Below are 22,726 nucleotides of genomic sequence, written 5' to 3'. Positions count from 1 at the left end.
GACACAATTTTATATGCACACAGCCATAGCCTCTCCGACCATGAACACATACTTCATTCAATCTGACTTTGAGACTTGAAAATTGGATTTCCCAAAACAAACACTGACAAGACTAACAATGGTATTTGGGACGAAGGCTACATTTTTAAAGCTTCCAATGACTGAGCTCCAGATCAGAACCAACGCTAATACCATCCTAACTCCTGTTACTAGTTTTAAATTCTTGGGCATATGGTTTGACTCCCATTTAACATTCGGAATGCACATTGATACCCTGACATCCAACACCTATGCCAAACTTGGTGTACTTTACAGGAACAAATCCTCCCTATGTCTGCTGGTCAGAAATCGTATCGCACAGCAGATGCGAATGCCAATCATCGACTATAGTATACGGCTCGGCACCCCAAACACACCTTAGCAATCTTGATACCCTCTACAATTCAATATGCCGTTTTGTTCTCCAATGCAACAACAACACAGATCACTGTGAAATGCTCAAAGAACTAGATTGGTCATCACTTGAGTCTAGGCGCAAAGTTAATCTTTTCTGCCTTGCCTTCAAATACTTTCTGGGCAAGCTACCCGTCTATCTGAACACGCTCCTCACCCCTACCACATGCAGCACTTATCTGAGATCTAACTCCAAAAGACTGTTCATGGTCCCACGGTTCAGCAAATTATCCGTCCGCTCCTCCTCTTACAGTGCACCCTAAAACTGGAACAATCTACCGGAGACTCTCACATCCACCACCAGTCTAACTTCTTTCAAAACTAAGGCTGTCTCACATTTTAATCTGGTCTGTAATTTTTACATACGCCTATAATATATTATCTCTAAGGCTGGGCTTACAGTGCCCAGTGTCAAATTCTACTGAATACCAGATTTATGGTAGCGCCGTGGCATCCACTATAAGCGCCGGCGACAATGCGTTTGTTTTGATGTCGCTGTTAGTGGATGCGACGGTGCTACCAAAAATCTGGTAGTCAGTAGAATTTGATTTTTGTAGAGACTGTCTCCACATGTGACTGGCCATAAGCCATTCCGAGAGCTTCTCCATCCCTCTGCCTTCCCCCTTGCAGACATCACTGGCCTTGTAGCCGGCGACGTCTCTAAAATATGAATTACAACTTTCACATTGGCGACGTCATCGGTCGCGTCGCCGGCTGTAGAAGCGCAGCCCAACTGTGCATTCTATGTCTTGTATATAATGTATACCCTGTTCACTTATGTAACTGTATTTGTAACCATGTATTATTTGTCATCTTAACTCTGTGCCCAGGACATACTTGAAAACGAGATGTAGCTCTCAATGTATTACTTCCTGGTAAAACATTATATAAATAAATAACAATTAGTAACACTACATTTTTCAATGCTTCATGAGTGCTGTTAGGGAAAGAGAATTTGCCATATATTTCTGGAAAGCAAATACAAAAACCCTGATCTACTTCCCAAATTGGCTTGCCATTTGTTAGTGGTCGTGAAGCAGCACTAAAGGCAACAGTATGTTTTTTTTAAAATATATTTGAAGCAGTGCGTCTCCAGAACTGAACCGTGTTGATGTCAGCTCCTGGGAGCCTCTGTTTCCGGAGATACTTCCCTCCGTCGCCAGGAGTGTCTCGAAGTAACAAAAGGAGTAAATTGCTTGCATCTTTCCATCAAAAATCCGTTTAAGCCTGTTAACCACGTCAAGGTCAAATTAAGAGGTACCGTCACAAACTTCATATATCCCATTATCTGGAGGACTGAAATCCTCCCACTGTTATAAGAAAAAGCAACAAGCGAACATGTGAAAGTGACTGAAGGGTTAAATTAATAAAGCATTTTCTGCCACCTGTGGTTTCAAGTGCGAATAAAACTGGCAGAAACCCGCAAAAAATTGTGAAAATAAAGAATTAAAAAAATAAATAAAAAGACGTTGTGAATATAAAGAAAAGCTGCTTTATCTTGTAATAGAGGTACAATTCACAAGATAATGAGAAATATGATGATTAAGTGTAGCTACCTTGACGTAGCTAGTAGGCTTAAATCCTTTTTTGATCAAAAGATGCAATTTTTTTTTTAGCATTTACAAATCAAATTGGGGAGCAACGCAGGATTGTTTTGTTCTTGTGTTTCCATTTGATCCTGTCTGTCTGAATTGCCATATGACTGAATAAATCATTAACTGAAATTCTTTAGAAAGGATTGATCTTGACAAAATTAAATTTGGACGCAGATCACATATGCCCCTAGAGGAGCAGTTCCATGTGGCGAGTCAATTATTACAGTTTTAAACCTAAATTGGTTTCTTAAAAAAACAGATTACATTTCTTACTTATCAGTTTCCTGTAAACAATGAAAAAAAAAAAAACTCTCTGGGGGTTCCATACACAAATCAAGTTATGGTAAGTACAAAAGTGACAAAAATCCCCCCACCGTAGTGAGTATAGCAAATAAAAATGACATGTGGGCACAATCACGTCCCAGACAGGTCTGTAACCCTGCTTTTCCCCATTATCTCTTAGCATACAGTGCTTCCACTGCAGCCAGGGATTCTGGGTAATGACCTGCAAATGAGCAGTCAGTGTGTAACTCTTTACTTCTTATCCATTTTAACAGGACTCCTACAAGCTTATGCTTGTTGTATTACACAGCTTTTCAGCACAGCCTGGGTTAAGATGCATAGCCAGTAAACCTACTCTGACAGCTCCTTCAACCTTTTGGGTCTCATCAGTGTGACGTTGGTTATACTGGCGTTGCTATGTGACGCGTAATGGGTATAACCAGACAAAACAAGAAGTTGTGGGATTCCATGTAATTCTAATCTTCCATTTCTACACTGCGACACACATACATACACAAAAAGCTAGTAACAGTATTAAAAACTTTATTTTTTTCCTTTCAAATCTATGGTATCTATGTTAAATATAGTGTTCTAACAAACGCTTTTAAAATAAGTGTATAAGGAGCTTTGCCTCGTTGTTTAAAAGGATTGTGCCTACGTGAAGCCGAGCGCTATACCATTACTTCTACTGTATGTGGTACTTTCAGCACTAGCTATAAGGCAGTCAAGTTACGCAAGGCGAGTAGTGAGATATCACAGAGCAGCCACACAAGCTCACAGCCATGATCGCATCTCAATAGGAATGTAACTTACTCTGTAGGTAGGAAGGCTGATACTGTGGAGGGGACTCCTCGTGGTACACCACACTTTGCACAATCCCATGAATTGGATTCAATAAATTTGGATCTTGACACAGCGACAAGAGGGTGTTGATCTTGGAGTCCAATAAATTGTGACTAAACAAAAAAGAACAAAACAACAGGTGCTTACAAAATAAAGATAGGACAGATGAAGGAACAACCAAATTGAGTGAAAATGTACAATTGAACATAAATTGCTCAATGAAATTAACAGTATTATTTTGGCTTCATTATTGAATATTTGGCATCTTTCCTTAACGTGCAGAAAACATGTTTTTTGCACATAAAGCAGCAGGTCTATTTGCATCAATGTGAAACTAACATTATAGGGGGGAAAAAGCCAACAAAAATATATGGGGTATACACTGAAAAAAACAAACAAAAACCCAAAACAAAAAAAACCCAACAAGAATATCAAACAATCACCAACATTTTACAAGAAAAAAAGTGAAATATTAATGAGACGTGTGATTGCTTTCAAAATATATACGCCTTTGTTTACACATGTATTTAAAATTATTTTAAGAACGTCAATTAAGCAAACACCATCAGTACAAACAAAAACAAGAAAACGTGGTCAAATGGCATCTATTGCATATTTATCTAATCCTATTTACCAAATGATAAAGGTGTTCCATATAATGTTGTGTAGTGTAGTGGTGCGCAAACTGGGTGGTGCGCCCGCCATGGGCGGCGGGAGAATTTTTAGGGGGGTGCTCGGCGGTTACAGAGGCCCCGCGCTCTTCCCCACGGCATTTAAATTAAATGCCGGGGGAGGCATGGGGCCTCTGTAACTCCCTTACCTGCTGCAAGCCGGGTCTTCGGCGATGCGTCACGTGAGGTGACGTCACATTACCCGCAACATAATTTGACACGGAGACATTGGGAGAGAGGGGGAGGCGCGAACGCTGCGGCTCCCAGGAAGGGGGCCGCAACTCAAAAGGTTTGCGCACCGCTGATGTAGTGTAGTGATCAAGCTTTATTTTTTTCTTTCTTATGGAGTTACGTCTCATGTAATGCACTATTCCTGCTGTTCCTTCATAGCTAATGCTGTTGGGTAGAAAGTAACAGAATCCCTTTTAAGTGCCCTATTTATGTACCGGAAACATCATGCCCTCCCCCCACTGTGCAGCTGGCAGTCCGTGTATTGCTTTCATATGTAAACGACAATACATTTGTCTTGTTGGTTTTGAATGTTTGTGGTGACAAAAACACACAAAGAAACCAAGAAGGGTTCTGCCTCCCTTTAATTTCAGGGCTTATTTCAGTAATGGAAGGTGAAACCACGCTCGTGCTTCCAGAGTTTGCAGGTAAGTTTTTTTTTTTGTGCAACTTGCATCTCCTTTCTGCTATTGTGTTGGAGCACTCCAGACTCAAGATATCGCCGAAGGGGGGGTCTCCAAAAAGTGGAAGTGAAAAAACAAAGCGCACCAGAGGCAAGTAAAAAAATTGTATTGACGGTTATAAAAAGTATATGGACACTTACAATGAGGTAATTAATGGTGAACAAATCACTGATCGCTCCTTGCCGGGCCATCCGAGCATCCAGGAGAGCTCAATGACATGCAGCTCACGTCTTGTGCTGCAAGTTAGAGCATCTGGCATTTCCTGGTTTCATTAGCTTCTTTTGGCTCCGGCGTGATCAGCTTTAGTGTGAGACTGTGTGAGCTGAACTAGACACCGAACAGGAAGAGCTGTGGCGCAACATGCCCACTACATGTCCTGATGGAACCCTGATGAAGCACCAGCAGTGGCAAACGCGTAGTGGTTACGTTGCACCATAGCTGCTCCTGTTCGGTGTCTAATTCAGCGATAACATTTGTCATTCCTTTTAACGATCACACTTGGCAGGTATGAGAAATTGTGATGCAAAATCTGTTGTCTGTGGTCTTGATATTATTCTCATAAATTTACACTGATTTCAATAAAGATGCCCAGCAGGAATGTTCTTTTTTAGGAAAAAAGGTTATCCATGTTTATATTTCTTGGGATGTGTACTTTTAAAAAATGTATACATTCATGGGTTTATTTTAATGCTAGAGGATAGTTTTGCCTTGCCAATGATGACATGTACAGCACCTTTCATATTCAACCCTAAACAATGTTAGTGTGAAGAGCCTTATACCACCCAACTACTTTGGGGGCCTATGTATTGATCAAAACATTATGTAAACCTATACATGTCCGGTATCAATGTACTCAGAAGAGTACACGACTACATGAAATTGTGATGTGAAGTCTGAAGTCAATGATTTTGATATTTTTGTCAAATGTACAAAAAAAAAAAAGTTTTCCTGGTCAGAAATATTTGTAGGGAAGGAAATGCTGCCCATATGTATTCCATGGGACACATACTTTCAGTAATTTATATAATAGGGCACAGGTGCTCAAACTGGGGGGCGTGCAAGATTCTCGGGGTGGGGGGAGGGAGTTTACAAAGGCCCCACGCTCTTCCCAAAGGCATTCAAATTAAACGGCGGTGGAGCGGCGGAGTCCTCTAACTTACATAGTTACATAGTAGATGAGGTTGAAAAAAGACGTAGGTCCATCAAGTTCAACCTATGCTAAATTTAGACAACTGATACTTTATCCTATATCTATACTTACTTATTGATCCAGAGGAAGGCAAACAAAAAACACCATTAAGGGGAAAAATTAATTCCTTCCTGACTCCAAGAATTGGCAATCGGATTAATCCCTGGATCAACATCCTTCAAATGTATACTTATTTGGTATATCCCTGTATACCCTTCCCATCTAAAAAGATGTCCAACATTTTTTTGAACAAATTTATTGTATCTGCCATCACAGTCTCCATGGGTAATGAATTCCACATTTTAACTGCCCTTACTGTAAAGAACCCTTTCCTTTGTTGCTGGTGAAATCTCCTTTCCTCGAACCTTAAGGGATGGCCCCGAGTCCTTTGTACTGCCCGTGGGATGAATAGTTCTTTTGAAAGCTCCTTGTATTGTCCCCGAATATATTTGAATATAGTTATCATATCCCCTCTTAGACGCCTCTTTTCTAATGTAAATAAATCTAATTTAGCTAGCCTCTCCTCATAAGTTAGATTGTCCATCCCCTTTATTAATTTAGTGGCTCTTCTCTGCACTCTCTCTAGTTCCATAATGTCTTTTCTTAGGATTGGTGCCCAAAATTGTACTCCATATTCAAGGTGTGGTCTTACTAATGCTTTGTAAAGGGGCATAATTATGTTTATTTCCCTTCCATCCATTGCCCGTTTGATGCAAGATAAGATCTTGTTTGCCTATGCAGCTACTGCATGACATTGGGCACTATTGCTAAGCCTGCTGTCTACAAGCACTCCTAAATCCTTCTCCATCAAGGATTCCCCCAATATATCTCCATTTAATTTATAAGTCGCCATATTTTATTATTGCATCCCAAATGCATAACCTTACATTTATCTGTATTAAACCTCATCTGCCATTTACCTGCCTACGTTTCCAGTCTCTCCAAGTCCTTCTGAAGAGAAATTACATCCTGCTCTGATTCTACTACCTTACACAATTTAGTATCATCAGCAAAGATGGAGACTTTGCTCTCGATGCCAACCTCAAGGTCATTAATAAACAAATTAAAAAGCAGGGGTCCCAGTACCGATCCCTGAGGTACTCCACTCATGACCATAGCCCAACCTGAAAAAGTTCCATTTATGACAACCCTCTGTTGTCTGTCCTTTAACCAGTTTTCAATCCAGGTGCATTTTTCTTTATTTTGTACACCAACCTCGTAAAAAGATTGCGCACCCCTGTATTATGGGGTAGTTTTGCCTGGTCAATGACGGCATGCACCTTTTACATTCAGCCTGAAAAATTCAGGTGTAAACAGTCACAGTACATCTATTCATATCTGCTATCAGTGTACTCTGGGAAGCCAGTGCAATAAAAACTCATATGCATCTTCAAGGATGACACGTTCTAGAAATCTGTGACAATATGAATAAAGTAAAGTGTAACACTTCTTTTTGTTTCTTCTGACATATCTTAGTAACATGATATGCAAGCACAGATAAGAAAAACCCCGATATAACGTTTTCATAGGTACAAAAGCGTCTCACAAGAATCATGGCTAAACAGACGTATAGCGCCATTTGCTTGGCCACGCAGGTGGAAACTATCCCTGGCAGCGACGGCATTTGATAATCGGGAAGTGCAGGAGTAGGGCACTACATAAGGAGGTGTCCTCCAAAAAAGAGAAAAAGTCCATGATGTACACTGGATGCGACAGACTTCTGCATGATTTGAGCAGATACTGGGCCACGCCGTTCTTGTTTGTATGGGAAATCAGTAAACAATAATGATGTTCTCATTCATATATTTTTTTCTAATAAGTTTTAATCATTGTTTTATATTTTTATTATTTGATTTTTCCTCAGCGCCGCCCCCATATGTTTGTTGCCTTTTTCTCAATTATAGTTAGCAAACATGGTAACTTCGGGAGTACCGCTCACTACAGACTACACTTTCCGTGCGTCTTTACTGAAGAACTTGGAATTAAATGAGTATTATTTTATTAGATCTAGTTTTTGTGGAAAACCAGAACACGATATAGATATATATCTATATATATAGATATATATCTATATATATATATATAGATATATATCTATATAAATATATCTATATCTATATCAATATATCTACACACACACACACACACACACACACACACACACACACACACACACACACACACACACACACACACACACACACACACTTTAATTTGCTTTAGGAATGTGAAGCAACATGGCGTTAACTAGACCTTTCTTTTCATATTGTGAAAAGGACAAGGTAATCTCTAGCACATTACTTGTAAAATTCCAATTTGTCTCCATGGGTAAGGGGTAAAGACCAAGCCATGGCTGCATAGGAAACTATGGCGACACCAACATGAAGGTAGAAAGCTCCCTTGCTCTTTATCTTTTCCTCTGATACAATATACACACCAGCTTTCCAATATTGTAAGTGCAAACTAGACGAGGCCATCAAGGTGAACTAACACCATCACTTAAAAGGAATCAATTAAACACATATAAAAGGCTAATACAGCTCAACCCCGTTATAATGCGATCCGTTACAACGCGAATCCGCTTATAACGCGATGCAAGTGTGGCTCCTAATTTTCGTATTTATGAATACTTTACAACACGATTATTGGTATCTTAATACTTTATTGTACAATACATACAATTGTACATTATTTCTAACGCAATCCGCTTACAGCGCGATGTGATTCTTTGGACCCCAAGCACAGCGTTATAATGGGGTTGAGCTGTAGTATCACATTTTACTAATTATACCTAAATGGGGTAAGAATTGTACAGTGATTCCAAAGTTGCTGTGATTTCATTAATAGTCTCTGGATTCAGATCAGCTGGAATCAACAGTGAAGGACGTGTTCAGAAAAAAAAAGACAAAAATGTGACTTTGAGCTGAGCAGTGTGCAGAATTACTATCAAAAGGCTAAAAATAAGGGTCCAACAGGACGGTCCATGCAGACCTAGTTGTCTACCAGCCCATAAAAGAATGAGGTACTCACACCACAGGAAATACTTTAGGAAAGACCACGCTTGCTTCTGCTAAATACTCGTACAGGATACGTTGATCAAACTCATCTGTAGTGTATTTTACCAATGTAGCCTGCGGGGTCAAACAGAAAACATTCAACTGCAATACCCCTGCACATTTTCCCCCAACCGCTGTTCAAACCATTACATTCCCAAAATACTTTGGTTTATTATTGGAGGTTCCTCTGTTTTCATATATGTGATATTATGTGGGCAGGACCACTAGAAGGGCTGCATGGGCTTGAGAAACTAGTCTAGTCATTGGTGTGCCACCACTGGGTAGGTCTCTGAATTTTTTGCTGTTGCTATTTTTGCCATAATAAAGCTGAAGATATAAACGTGCAGTGCTGTGACTAACTATACTGTTACTACTTGGATCGCAGATGTGGTGAGCGGTCAGACAAACATCAAAAAAATACTTTGCTCATTACAACAGAAACTATTTGCAAGAAAAAGTGAGTGCCATTTTCTTCTCCCCGCCTCCCCCCCCTATATTATGTTGGTAATACACAAACATTGAATACCACAAGTGGGGATTATCTGATAAATCAGTGGGTGCCAGTATTACTATTTTCAGGGGAGGAAAGTAGCTTCCTTACAAGAACAGTGAGCAGCAGAGCTTGGGTTTTAGGATCAGTGAGGACCTCCTCATCCAAAAGGACATTTGACTCAGACACCGACACTTTTCGCAGGTGAGGATGTTGTTGGGGAGATGATATTCTTGGTGTGTCTTTGGGGGAAAATAAAATAAAAAATAACAGTATTAGACAAACAATGCAACCCATCTTTTAATATAGTATTGGCTACTTCCTATGAATGGAACCTGCCCCAACACAGTGAGAGTATCAAACCGCACTCTCAAACACTGATAGCTTTTAAAGTACAGGCAGTCCTCGGTTATCTGACACAATGCGTTACTCAAAATAGCGTTGGATAGTGCGAAACACGTTTTCCCATAGGAACACTGTTTAAATGAAAGGTTCCGTTCCTAAAGGCATTTTTAATGCTAAAATACACAAAATATTTTACGCAGACAATAAGATATGCAGCACACACAAATTATATAGTGTATATACTGTATTTTATATATAATATAACATAATATATAATATAATATAAAAATATAATATATTATATAGTATAATATAACATAATATATATTATATACACAAACAACTTTGCAATGCGCCGTAAGAGCGTTGGATAAGATGTTTTGGCGTTGTAAAACTGAATATAGGTATGCATTGCATAGCGTTGGATAAGCCATTCATTGAAAAGCGAAGCGTTGTAAAACGAGGACTGCCTGTATAACTAAAATCTGCAGTTTGACGAGTCCAAAGAAATAGTTATTGTAAAATTTGGATAACATTTGAAGAGGTCACTTTGAGAACAGTAAACTGCCGACATACTCAAGTTTGATGAAAAGTAATTTTTTTCTAACAGGTAGTGAAATTGCAAGCTTGTGTTTCACGCACAGGCTTTTCTCCCAGTAGGACTCGAAGCGCTTCACAATTACAGTATAGTGTGCGGTATAATGCACATCATTTTAGACAGTCCCTGCCCAGATGAGATTTCACTGTTTGGTGCCTGAGGTACAGGGAGATAAAGTGACTTGCTCCAGGTCACAAGGAGCCGACACTGGGATTTGAACCCAGTTCTCTTGATTCACTTTCAGTATCATTGTTTACAGAGTCTGTTTTTACTCACTAAGCCGCTCCTTCTCCACTCCATAACCCAAATTCATATACTTTTTAAACTTTATATACTCCATGAAGAAGTTTCATAACAAGTGCGAATTTTTTGGGTGGTGTGATATTAAATGAAAAGCACAAGGAAGCAGGTTATGAGTAGAAAATGTTAACATTCCATTATTTCGCATAATAAATATAATGAATTATATGCATTACTTTACCCAGGCTCTTATTCAATACACTGTGAAGCAGCTTAGCTGTGATTGGAGTGGAATCCCATCTTCATCACTGGGAAGCAGCTTCACTGTATATTACATTTTTGGGACATTTAAGGTTATACCACGTTATAAAATCAGGGGGCTACCTCTAAAAAAAAAACTAAAAAAAAACTTATCCCCCCCCCCCCCCAAGAATTACATGTGTTTGCAGGCAATTGTGAGCAATCACATAATAAACTGTAGACTATATACCCACCCATTTCATAATCATTCTCTGCGACTCTTCTCATCTTCGGAGGAGTAGTGATGCCAGACTCTATTTCCTGTCTTTTAGGAGCCTTAGTGTCAGATATTAAGTGGTCAAAGCTTTTCCGTGTACCTGAGGAACAAAAAACAAGAACGGCCCAAGTAATAGTTTACCATATAAGAACAGAGAAAAAATTAGCTACATGGATAATAAATATAAAATTATTTGTGTAATCTTTAGATATTGCAAGAGAGACCCGCCCTGTAAAAACATCCTGGAAAAGAAAGATATATATACACACACGGTTGCTAATAGGGGGTTTGGGGGGGGGGGGGGGGAAGAGAAATTAGGAAGATTCTTAAATTTGTATTAATGATACTAGTATACTTCTCTCATCAAGCCCAATATCTGGATGATCTTTTGAATTATAGATGTGCTCTAGCAAATATATCAGTTTTAATATTTTTGGCTAGGTGATACAGTATGTCAGAATGTCACTACGTGTGAGATGTCAATGGCCGACCAACCTAAAAGCTTCTTAGTGTTAGCTTGTGAGGGTTGCCCCATATCCAGACTCATAGACTTCCTGGTCCGGGGGCTGACCTGCCCCACTGTAGGGTAACTTGCAGCCAGATGCATCCCAGACCCTTTTGGAGAGGACCATGGCTGGTTCTCCTTCAATGTTCTGAAAACATAAAAAAATACTATCAGCATATAAAGCTGTTCATGCGATGTGTTATGTACACAAAGTATATGACAACTTAGTATGCCAGATAACAGTTTACATAAATATTTATTGAACTAGATCAGTGATGCCCAACAGGGGATCGCCCCAAAACATATGAAATGGCAGATTACAGGCAGTATAGTGGGTTCCTGAGCCTGTGCACTTAAGGCCCCAAACTGCACCTCCGTGTGTGCAGACGCATGGGTGTTATAGCTGTAAATTACAGCAGGAGCTTCCAATATCAACCCGCACCGATTTGCATCCACAGCAGGAAGGCATTGTGGGATGTGACTTTGAAAGCTCCCGCACTAATTGACAGCTAAGCCACGCTGTGTGCGCACACTGAGGTGCAGTTTGGGGCCTTATTAGGCGTGTGTTCCCCCCACGAGCACAGGATATTGCCTGAGATCGGTCAAACTGTTTAGTTAGCAATTGTCCGACGAGTAGGCAGTAAGGTTTATTAATAAGTGGTTCATGTAACAAATATTTTATAGCAAGGGGTGCACAATATAAAAAAGGTTGGCAACCACTGACCTATATAAACACACACAATGTAGCACATTAGGCATATGTATGTTTCCAGAAATTTAAAAACACTAATTTATAAAGAGAAAAGTAGATCAATAATGTACCACTTGGCAATAGCTATAGATATGGATCTGTGAACTTGAGAAGAAGTCCTACAATGTACAGTGCTACCTACAAAATAACCTGCACAAATAATTTCAGTACAATAGAGCAAAGCAAGCTTTGCAGCAAAATAAAATAGTAAATAGCGAAATGTTCAGAAACCTGCAGCTGGGGTCGCTACGGTGCATTGAATATGTATCCATAGGCACATTTTCCATTGAAACATCTGTCAGCAAGAGGGATTTTCTGTGCTTCAGACTGCAGCGGCTCCTCACCTCTTCGGACACAGTGAGCAAAGCTAGAAAACAGAAAAAACAAGTTAGAATCGCATGCAGTCCAACACAAATGTGCTAATCCTACTGACACCAAGCACAGAATGAAGCACTAAAGCTGCTATTTTAACTCATGGCTAAAAGCCATGGTTTAACAGACAGGAGTACAAGTAAACAGCAGTATGGATTATCTGATGACGTGACCGTCGCAAAGGTGAATTCACTCTTAGAAGCATTTGCTAAAAATCTAAATGAGGCTTCTCCATGGCTACCTCAAACGCTGTACCAACATCCATTTCTTCTCTCTTCTCCCTTAAGGCTATGACCCCAGTCCTCCCTGCTGCACGCTGTGCAGAGACTACAGCCGCGATCGGCGGTCTGTAGGGGAGATTTAGGGAGAGTGCGGGGGCGGGGCATGGCTAAGACCCTGCCATTGGCTGCCCATGGCCACGTGACAGTGTTGCGGGAAGACAAAATTCTTGTCTTCCCTGCCAGCGTACATATCACGGCGCTTTGCACACCCACACAGCCACAGGTACCTGCTCCTTAGAGGGCTTTGCTGTGGTGTGTGGCGTGCACGCCGCCGTGACCACCTGGGACTCAGCCTTATGTTCTTTCAAACAAAGCGCAGCATGTGGAGCAGTGACGTTACTATGCTGGTGCTTATGATAGAGAGAAGGAAAATGTCAGAAGAAACCATCTTAAATGACATTATTTTTCTGGGGGAGGTTGTTAGTGATTTTACGTAATTACTACCTACAGTAGTAGTAATCAAGAATCCCATTTCTAGTTCAGTTCACACAGATCTCACACTCCGTTAAAGATACAAATAAGGATTAAAAGGATATAGAATCCTTTTTATCTTTAAGCTGAGTTCAGGGTGGATGCTACGTGACGTGCGCGCGCACATCCGTCACAATTTTGGGTTGTTCGGTGGGAGTTTTCAAACCGAAAAATCCACCGGCGGCAAAGTATAGCGTTGACGCTGCTACATTTTGCCGCTACAACCCAAAATGCATATTTCGGACTATAGTCGCGTCTCGTGAGCTGGTTCGGCGAACCAGCTCCGTGACACGTTCGCCACGCCCCCAAACACCGCGAGCCAACTCCTGCAGCTAAGTCACAGATCGCTGAGCTGCGGGAGCACGTGGCGGAGGCGCGCATGGACGCTCGCGGCCGTAGCATCCACCCAGAACTCAGCCTTAGTCAGGTGCAAAAATAAAACCAATCATTATTAGGCCAAGTGCAAGAATGTAACATCATATTTTTTCCAAACACATCAGCTTTTCCTTACCTGCCAAGTAAGCAACACTTTGGGTGTTCACCTCAAATTTATCACAATTCCTGTGTTTGTTTACAAGTGCCAACAGTGTGTGAAGGATTCGTATTGTCCTTGCCACTGTGGTTGGAGATGGGTGCCGATAACCTAAGAAATTCAAACGCATTAGGTGTTAGAACCATGTACTTTCTTTTGAAAGGCAAACTGTAAAAACAGTGATAGATTTCATGATCGATATAGATATACAGCTCTTTTCTACATAAAAAACATTTACATCTATGCAATACTAACCAATCTAAAACACAATCAAAACCACTATAAACTGCTCAGTTTCTTTGATGGCTTCACATGTTTCAGAGGCCTATATAGGCAGCAATGTTCTATTCCACTTATTTTTGAACATGCAATCTTTACACAAACCTTTTACTGAGAGACTTGCTGCATGTCTGATATTAACTTGTGTTGGCTTGCTGCCATTTCTGCTCCGAATTAATGCTGAAGGAGAATATTGATTAATAGTGTTTTATATGATACAGAGGGTCTTATTCCCAATAGAAGCCCCTAAGGATAGAGTAACACCATCTTCTGCCATAGATCATCTTTTCTTTCACATATTTACTTGTGCACTGGATTTACTTTAAGTACAGAAATATTAGCGCAAAAAAAGAAGAAATGGTTTAACAGCCAGTACAAGTAAACAGCTGTATGAATTATCTGAAGAAAGGTCCACTAGGCCTAAAATGTTCTTTTGCATTTTCAAAATTCTGCTATACTGAAGTTGTGAGGACACTGTGTGTGCACCACACTTCTGATGCATTTTGCAATAAACAATCTAATGTTACCATATGATCTCACCTTTCAGCAAGTGTCCAACTAGTGCAAAGTTAAAGTTAGAGTTGAAATTAAGCCCAACGAAATGGTCCATTTGTTTACAATGCCATTCCTCCAAAGGATTTCGGATTTCCATGAATACGTCTTCTGGACTCTTATATATTAAAAAAAAAAAAAATTGTTAACGCTGTCAGCCATTTTTGAGGATTTAAGTCGAACAAAAGTAAAAACACACGTAAATGAAAAAAACAACGCAACCAAGATAAAAAAAAAAACGCCATAGACCATAAGCTTCATGAGCAAAATGTTCTCCTTGTACCAAATGCTAAAGTACACAAATGCTGTGATATAGAAGACTGAAAATATTTGTCGGAAATACAAAGGAAAAAAAGTTAAAAAGATTTATCAAAAGGTATTCCTAGTTAAAGACTTGAAGTCTATCAAAGGCATATTTTGAACATGGATTGCTCTCAAAGGGGCTTCATCTATGGTGTTATACAATTACAAGCCAGGAGAACACGGCATCAAGTCATAAAAAAAAGGTTACATCGAGAAGCAGGGTGGCAAAAAACATTGCAACTGCAGTGAAGTCCTTGAATGCCTTTTAGCATCAATAATGGTTCACCTGGTGCATAACTACACCCTTGCCGTTTAGTAAATACAGTACCTATGGCTTTAAAAGGTGCCCGTCTCTACATGTATTGAATACAGCACAATGGGTCCAATTTATCAAGTTGCGTTTAAGCCATAAGACGCATTAGGAGCTGTAAGGCATCTTACAGCCCATTTAGTAAATATGCTCCAATAAAGAATGTTGAAACAAGATAAATATTGTCGCGTTTGGATAGTCAATGACCGTTCACCTACCTTGTCATTGAACACTCGAAGGCTGTCTAATGTGTGCAGATTTTGCTCAAGAAGAGCTGTACCTGCTGAATACAGATTAATTTCATCCAGTTGCAGCACTGCCATAGCCACCCAAAAGAGAGCTTTGTGCATAGGAGATTCCTAGAAAAAAAATGTAGCATCCATAACAGAATTATGAGTTATTTTATAACAGTTATGAATTTGCAAATGATCTCTGGTTTATAAATCAATTGCAAAGAATTGCTCTTTGGCTGACTGCAATATGTGACTACCGTATACAGATCTAAAAAAGTGCTCATCGGACTATACTCAATAAATGCACAAAAGTTACTGAAGCATTGAAATTAGCATATTAATCTTTTGGAAGTTGCGTGTGGCAAGTTTCATACAACAAGATTTTCAATTGTATACTATAAATGAGGATTAACCTAAAAACATTGCATGCTGCTTGTGTTCAGGAAACTCTTACCTTATTAAGGAGAGGCTGCAGTTTGGTTAGTGCTATCACTGTGGCTTCTATTAAAACTTGGCTGTTGTAATTATCGGGGCCTTTCAAACAGCTCTCAAGTCCCTGGTTAAAAAGAGATTTGTTAAAGAGCAGTAAAAGAAAATGGACAGTTCTTTTCTGTGTTTTTATGAGACAAGCTCTCCAGCCTTACAGTGCCCTTGTACTTTTCCAAAAACATAAGCGCTGGCTTGTGCGGTTTTTGGAACTGATAACCGTTCCCGAGGCTTTTCTTTTTAGATATCTCAGATCGGAGGGAAAAGAATAAAATAGCGGGCTTCCCGCAGTATGTTATTTTGCAATGTGTGTGCTTATACACATTAATCGCCAATTAAATACTTTCAAAGTGGAGAGCGGCTCAGTAGGTAACGACAGTGACTCTAAACAATGAGGGAGAACCTGGTATCTCCTCTGGACAGGGACTGTTTCTGTAACAATCTTATGTGTTGTGTACGGCGCTATATTGCACCTCGTAGTGCGGCTATAATAGAGGGAGAGGACAGGGGAATCACCCGACATGCCTCTCTGCAAAGATAAGAAGGTGAGCGCCACGGATTTGTCTCGTTTTGGAGACACACAGCCCGAGACCCCAGTGAAAAATCAAGATGGCGGCGCGGAGGGCGGATGGGAGCACGCATCACTGAGCCCTGAGAAGGAGCAGGATGAGGAAGGCAGAGCTGCAACAATAACGAGGCAGGATTTAAAGGAAATGTTTCAAGACATGCAGTCTGTGTTCCAGTCTGCTTTGGATAATGCAGTAATTTAAATCTGAAATATCTGCCCTGTCTAAAAACTACGGATCTGGAATCTAAAATGGATGCCTCCCTGCAAAACCAAGTGAATACAGACGCTGGAGTCCTGAGGCTCAACGAGGAGGTAAGAGTCATAAGAGACAATCTGGACGCTTTTGAAAATAGGGAGCACAGGCAAAATTTGCGAATCCGCCACTTCCCAGAGTCAGACTGCGGAGGCACTGCAGCCATATCTTAAAAGGCTGTTTCTCTCAATTGACCCCCAACTAGAAGACAGCGAACTGTTAATTGACAGAGCTCACCGTGCGCTGGGTCCAAGATTTGACGACCCTAAAAGAAGCAGGGATGCGGTGCAGCGGCTTCATCAATACGCAGCTAAAGACAAGATAATAAAGGGAAGCAGAAACAGGGGTTCAATCGACTTCGATAACTCCCCCATCCAGATCTCCCAGGATTTGTCAAGGATAACTATAGACAGGCGAAGAGGATTACGACCGGTAACATCGATTTTACAAGAAAAGGGAATTCGCTAATCGGGGGGGCCTTTCCGTTCCGCCATATTGTCAACCAGGGAGGACGGCAGGCCTTGCTTCGTTATCCGGAGGAGTCTTCAACTTTTCTCTTGGCACTGGGTCTGGAGCCCAGGAGCAGAACGGATCAACAAGGCCAATCCCAGAAAAATAGCTTGGATGAGAGGTCAGCTGAGGGAATGATTACCCGAAGAGCAAATAAGTAAGACTGGCCGAGCACCCAAGATGTTCCAGGCGTGATTTTTTATTTGCCGGTCACCAAACCCTGGAAGGATCCATCGGAGCCCACGAGGGTCTATCAGACTGATGAGCCTACAATTCAGGGTCCTCTAAGAAGCCTAAGTTGGAGGTTTTTTTGTTGTTGTCTTGTTTCTCTATCTTCTTGATTTATAGGTCCGGTCATCGAAATTATTTGTCTATTTTCTGGGCAATAAGACTCTCTCTACGGAGGAGAGAGGACCCTCTGAGTATAGAAGAGACTAAGATCTATTTGGATCAGGGGAAATAACTGTGTCCGGAAACATATTCAATGACTATGGTGTCAAGTAAAGTAAAGTAAAACAAAGGTACAGTTCAGACGTGGAGACTTCGTAGTGGCGGTATTTGGGGGCGAATAAGGAGTCTAACATGTCTGATGTTAGGGCGATTGCAGTAGGGCCATGTGCCCGTCAGGCCAATCCATGTTTGAACTGGCCACAAACCGAGATAAGTGGCTGGTTCCACTCATCTTATTTTTCAAGTAAATGTTAGTTTTTTTTGTTCTCCAAGTTTCCGATTTGGGAAAATCCCCCCCCCCCCCCATACTCCACTTTTCCTTGTTCAGTTCAGTTCCTTCTTTGTTTTTCACAACCATCCAGATTTTGGGAGCATAACTTTCACAATAGAGAGTTCCGCTATACTGTAAATGACTAGTCAAACGCTATTGAAGGTAGTTTCTATGAATGTTCAGGGCCTGAATATTAATGGTAAACGTAAATTGTCCCTAAAAGAATTTAGGAGTCTGAAAGCAGATATTTTACACTTTCGACACTCAGGATCCCCCAAACACTTTAAGCGGGATGTATCCTATAGCACCCTACTCTACTTTTACAATCAAAAGAGGAGGGGTAGCGATTTTGATAAAACATGGTATCCCGTTCCAGATATTGGATTAAGAGAGACCAAGAAGGGAGATCCCTTGTGGTCCATGGTCTACATATCACCCTAGCGAATATATATGCACCTAATAAAGGACAATTTTTTTTTTTTTTTTTTTTTTTTTTTTTTTTTTTAAAGGAAACCCTTGAGTCTTTCAGGGACATCTGAGAACAGGCAATACTTTTAGGAGGTGATTTTAATGTGGTCCCAGACCCAGATATGGATAAATCCACTCATCTGGGACAGTCACACTCTCCAATGATTTACATAGTGTATCAAAGAAATTTAGACTGTTAAAGAATGCGGTCTCTTCGATGCCTGGCGCCACTCACATAAAGGTCAGAGATTATTCTTTCTTCTCAATTCCACACGACTCCTATTATAGAATTGATAACATATTTGTAACCCCTAATATTTCGGAAGTGCAGGTTCTATTATTTGGTCAGATCACGCTCCTGTAACGATTTCATTTGACCCCCCATTTGCCAAGATTCAAACATTCCATTGGAGAATGAACGCTTCATTACTAAATTACCCGGAAATTAGCGACTCTCTCAAAACCAATCTACAGATAAATAATGGGTCAGTACAGTAGAATTGACATATGGGAGGTGCATAAGGCCACAATTAGAGGACAGCTTATTTCAATTGCATCCTATAGAAAGAGAATAAAAATGGAAAAACAATATTTAATTGAAAAAATTGTAACATTGGAAAGTTCACACAAAAAAAAAACCCGTTGAGGAAAATCTATAATAAGGAGCCTGGAAAGGGAGGAGCTTAAGAGATTGCAATTGGAAGATGTAGAGAAGGCCTTTAAATGGACCAAGCAGACATATTATGATAAGGGGGATAAGGCAGATCGTTTACTGGCAAATAAACTCAGAGGGATCAGGGATAGAGCTTCGGTCCCTGCTATTAGATAAAAAGAGGGGGAGTTACATACAATCCCTCCAAGATTGCAGAGGATTGTGATAAATTTTATGCAGACATTTATGATCTAGATAATTCAACCCCGAATGCAAAAATCCCAGGCTCGATCCATATTGAGAATTATTTGAGAGATTGCAATCTCCCAAAATTTACAGAGGAGGTTCATAAAATGTTAAATGCAAAAATATTTCAGATCGAGTATGGGAGGGTGGTTAGTTCTTTGAAGCACTCAAAGGCCCCTGGCCCAGATGGTTTTTCAAATTGTATTGTAATTTTTTTTATAGGAATTCTAGGGCTCTCTCTGCTGGATTTATTTAATGATTCTGTCAGCGGAAAACAAATCCCCTCACAAATGACGAAGGCTAATATAGTGGTGATCCCTAAAGAGGGTAAGGATCCTCTATGTTGTGGTAGCTACAGACCAATCTCACTTCTTAATACGGATCTGAAAATCTATAGTAAAATGTTGGCAAATAGGTTGAATCCAATTATTCCTAGATTAATACATTCCGATCAGGTGGGTTTTGTGAGTGAACGTCAGGCGTCTGATAATACAAGGAAAATTATTAATATTTAGAACAGATACACAAGTCTAAATTGAAAGCGGTGTTGCCGAGTTTGGATGCGGATAAGGCGTTCGATAGGATAAGGTGGGACTTTCTGAATAAAACACTAGAAGCATTCGGATTCTCCAGGGTTTTTCTACAGGGAGTACGGGCCCTCTATCAGTCGCCGACAGCCACTTTGAAGAGGCCTCCAGAGGGGGGGAATTTGATAACAATTTAGAAGGGTACGAGACAGGGGTGCCCACTCTCTCCTATTCTTTTTGTTTTAATAATTGAGCCTCTTGCAGCCACCATAAGAGCCTCTCCAAATATACAAGGGATCAAAATAAAAGATGAATACTATAAATTGTCACTATTCCCAGATGATATTTTTATTATAATTAACCCATTGACATCCCCCCCGAACGTACAATCTTCCCTTCAGAGATTTGGTGAACTATCTGGGTATAAAGTTAATATGGGAAAGTCGGAAGCTTTAAATTGGACTAACTGAAAAGGAGGTTGAGGTCCTTAAATGGCATTTTGATTATAAATGGAAAAAGACCCACCTGAAATATTTGGATAACTATTTATCTAGGGACTATAACAAATATAATTATCCAGATCTTTTTTCAAAAATAAAAAAAGATTTGCAAATGTGGAACTTTCATTGTATCTCCTGACTAGGGTGTATTACAGCGGTAAAGATGAATAGCCTCCCTAGTCTACTGTATTATTTTCAGACATTACCAATCTCTATCACATATACAATTATAAAAGATATTCAAAACTTTGGCAGATGGCCAAAAAGAAATATAGGGTTCTGTGGACTCCATCTAGGCTCATACCCCTGTTTGGTAACCCGGGGTTTCTCCCAGGGTTTCGGGGACAGAGTTTTGAAATTTGGAGGCAAAGAGGGATTCTGGAGGCGGGAGACTTGATAGAAAAGGACAAGTTAAGGTTGTTTGAGGAGTTCATGAGAAAGTATGGCCTCCCCCAAACTGAGCTGTGTAGGTATATGCAGGTTCGTCATTTTGTGTGTCAGAGTTTTTATGGGGAAGAATTTCCTAATTTCACTCGATTTGGAGATGTATGTAAAACAAAAAAATATCAAAGAGGGTTGATATCGTTTTTTTATCTGGGTATAACCCCCCAAAACAGGATATCCCAGATCACAAATATATGACCAGTGGGCCCTGGATTTTCAGATTGAAATAACGAGGGAGGACTGGGAATATATCTGGGGAAAGCGGGTAAAACCTCCATTTGTACGGTAACAAAAGAATATTTATAAAATTCTGTTACGCTGGTATTACACCATTAAAACAAATGTTCCCGACCTCGGATAGATGTTGGAGGGGATGTGGACAATTAGGAGATCTGTCAAATATTTGGTGGTATTGTCCAGTAATGCAGATATATTGGATAACAGTTTTGAAATTGATAAGACGTAACGGAGATTGAGATTCCAATTTTAATTATTTTGGTTAAAACCTATGGAAGACATGAACCACTATACACTTAAGTCGAGCCTGCATATCCCAACGGCAGCTAATGTGCTGTAGCAGCAGCGTGGGGGGAAAAAAAAAAACACTCCCACCCCCCAGAAGAGGTGTTATTAGAAGGGTTAATGATGTCCAACTAATGGAGAAACTCACCTCGTTTCTGACCCATACTACTGAGAAGTATGCTAGGTTCTGGGATCCCTGGGATGTTGGATAGGGGTGTCCCCCCGGAGGAAGAGAGGGTCTGGGAGCGCTTTGTGCGGAATGTACTGTCTATAAGATATTGTATAATATGTGATTGTTGATGCTTGTAAAGAACTTTGATACAAAATTGTTGTCCCCCCCATCCCTTTTTCTTTTCTGTATCCTCTTCCCCTCCCATATATGTTTGAAAAAATGTAATAAAATATAAGTTTACAAAAGATTTTTTTTATCTTCAATAAAAACCAAGAAGAATGAACAACAGGATGTGGTGTATATATATGTGTGTATATATATATGTATATATGTAATATATGTATATATATATATATATATATATATATATATATATATTTACGATTGCTTCAATTTGTGGAGGAACTGCAGATTTAATACCCAATTTCAGCCACAACTTTATCTACAAAAGCAGTACCATGCCAAAGTAAATAAACTGACAGAAGTACATAAACAGCCTTCAGTCATTCAGCTAAGGAAGGGTGCAGGATCTTGGAGGGTACCTTGCTAAGAATTCGTATGATCTGTTTTATCTGTCCATGCGAAACACGTTTGCTGATGCAGCCAAATACAACAAGAGCTCTTGGTTGAAGGGACGGATTGTACTGGAATGCAAACCTGGTCAGAAAAAAAAAATTATTTTATATGGAAATTAACAAAAGTGACTAACATGAAATGAGAATCAGAAGATATGGCACATGTTGTAGTCAAAACATACTTTTGAGCTAGTTCGGTCCACTGGTCCAGCCACTTGCAACTTGGGATATCTCTCATGCATGCCTAGCAGTAGATGAAGACAAGTTGTCAAAATGTCACTTTTCACAAGACATAATACAGGGAAGAATAATTCAAGGGAAGCAGAGTGTAGCTCCATAACACATCAAGTTAAACATTGGGAGAAAGGTTTCCCTGCTCTGAAGATCATACAACCTAACTTCATCTACTATGTTACTTTGTTAGTGAATTTAGCAGGCTGTCATTAGCAAATAACTTGCATTCACTTGAATGGCTATTAACGACTTGGTAATGACCATCCCGCTTTAGTGAATAGACCACAA

The 22,726-nt window shown here is 40.1% G+C and overlaps 1 protein-coding gene across 14 annotated transcripts in view; it reads right to left on the bottom strand.

Moving 5' to 3' along the window:
• The window catches only part of NF1 (neurofibromin 1), a 197,324-nt gene that overhangs the window by 18,727 nt on the left and 155,871 nt on the right, over positions 1 to 22,726 (bottom strand). For 8 of the 14 annotated variants that reach the window (XM_075590036.1, XM_075590043.1, XM_075590037.1 and 5 more), the window contains 12 exons: positions 22,387 to 22,448; positions 22,172 to 22,286; positions 16,015 to 16,116; positions 15,546 to 15,686; positions 14,703 to 14,832; positions 13,863 to 13,994; positions 12,459 to 12,594; positions 11,467 to 11,624; positions 10,949 to 11,071; positions 9,383 to 9,513; positions 8,756 to 8,856; positions 3,144 to 3,286 (listed from right to left, as the gene is read on the bottom strand). In XM_075590036.1, coding sequence (XP_075446151.1) covers positions 3,144 to 3,286; positions 8,756 to 8,856; positions 9,383 to 9,513; positions 10,949 to 11,071; positions 11,467 to 11,624; positions 12,459 to 12,594; positions 13,863 to 13,994; positions 14,703 to 14,832; positions 15,546 to 15,686; positions 16,015 to 16,116; positions 22,172 to 22,286; positions 22,387 to 22,448 — 1,474 coding nt within the window. Of the gene's footprint in view, positions 1 to 3,143; positions 3,287 to 8,755; positions 8,857 to 9,382; positions 9,514 to 10,948; positions 11,072 to 11,466; positions 11,625 to 12,458; positions 12,595 to 13,862; positions 13,995 to 14,702; positions 14,833 to 15,545; positions 15,687 to 16,014; positions 16,117 to 21,605; positions 21,726 to 22,171; positions 22,287 to 22,386; positions 22,449 to 22,726 lie in introns of all 14 variants that reach the window. The other 6 variants (XM_075590031.1, XM_075590030.1, XM_075590034.1 and 3 more) reach the window with 1 other exon arrangement.

Source organism: Ascaphus truei, chromosome 3 (assembly GCF_040206685.1).
Source record: "Ascaphus truei isolate aAscTru1 chromosome 3, aAscTru1.hap1, whole genome shotgun sequence".
Lineage (NCBI taxonomy): Eukaryota > Metazoa > Chordata > Amphibia > Anura > Ascaphidae > Ascaphus > Ascaphus truei.
Note: the sequence above shows the minus strand (reverse complement) of the source record. Positions and strands in the feature narration are given on the sequence as shown.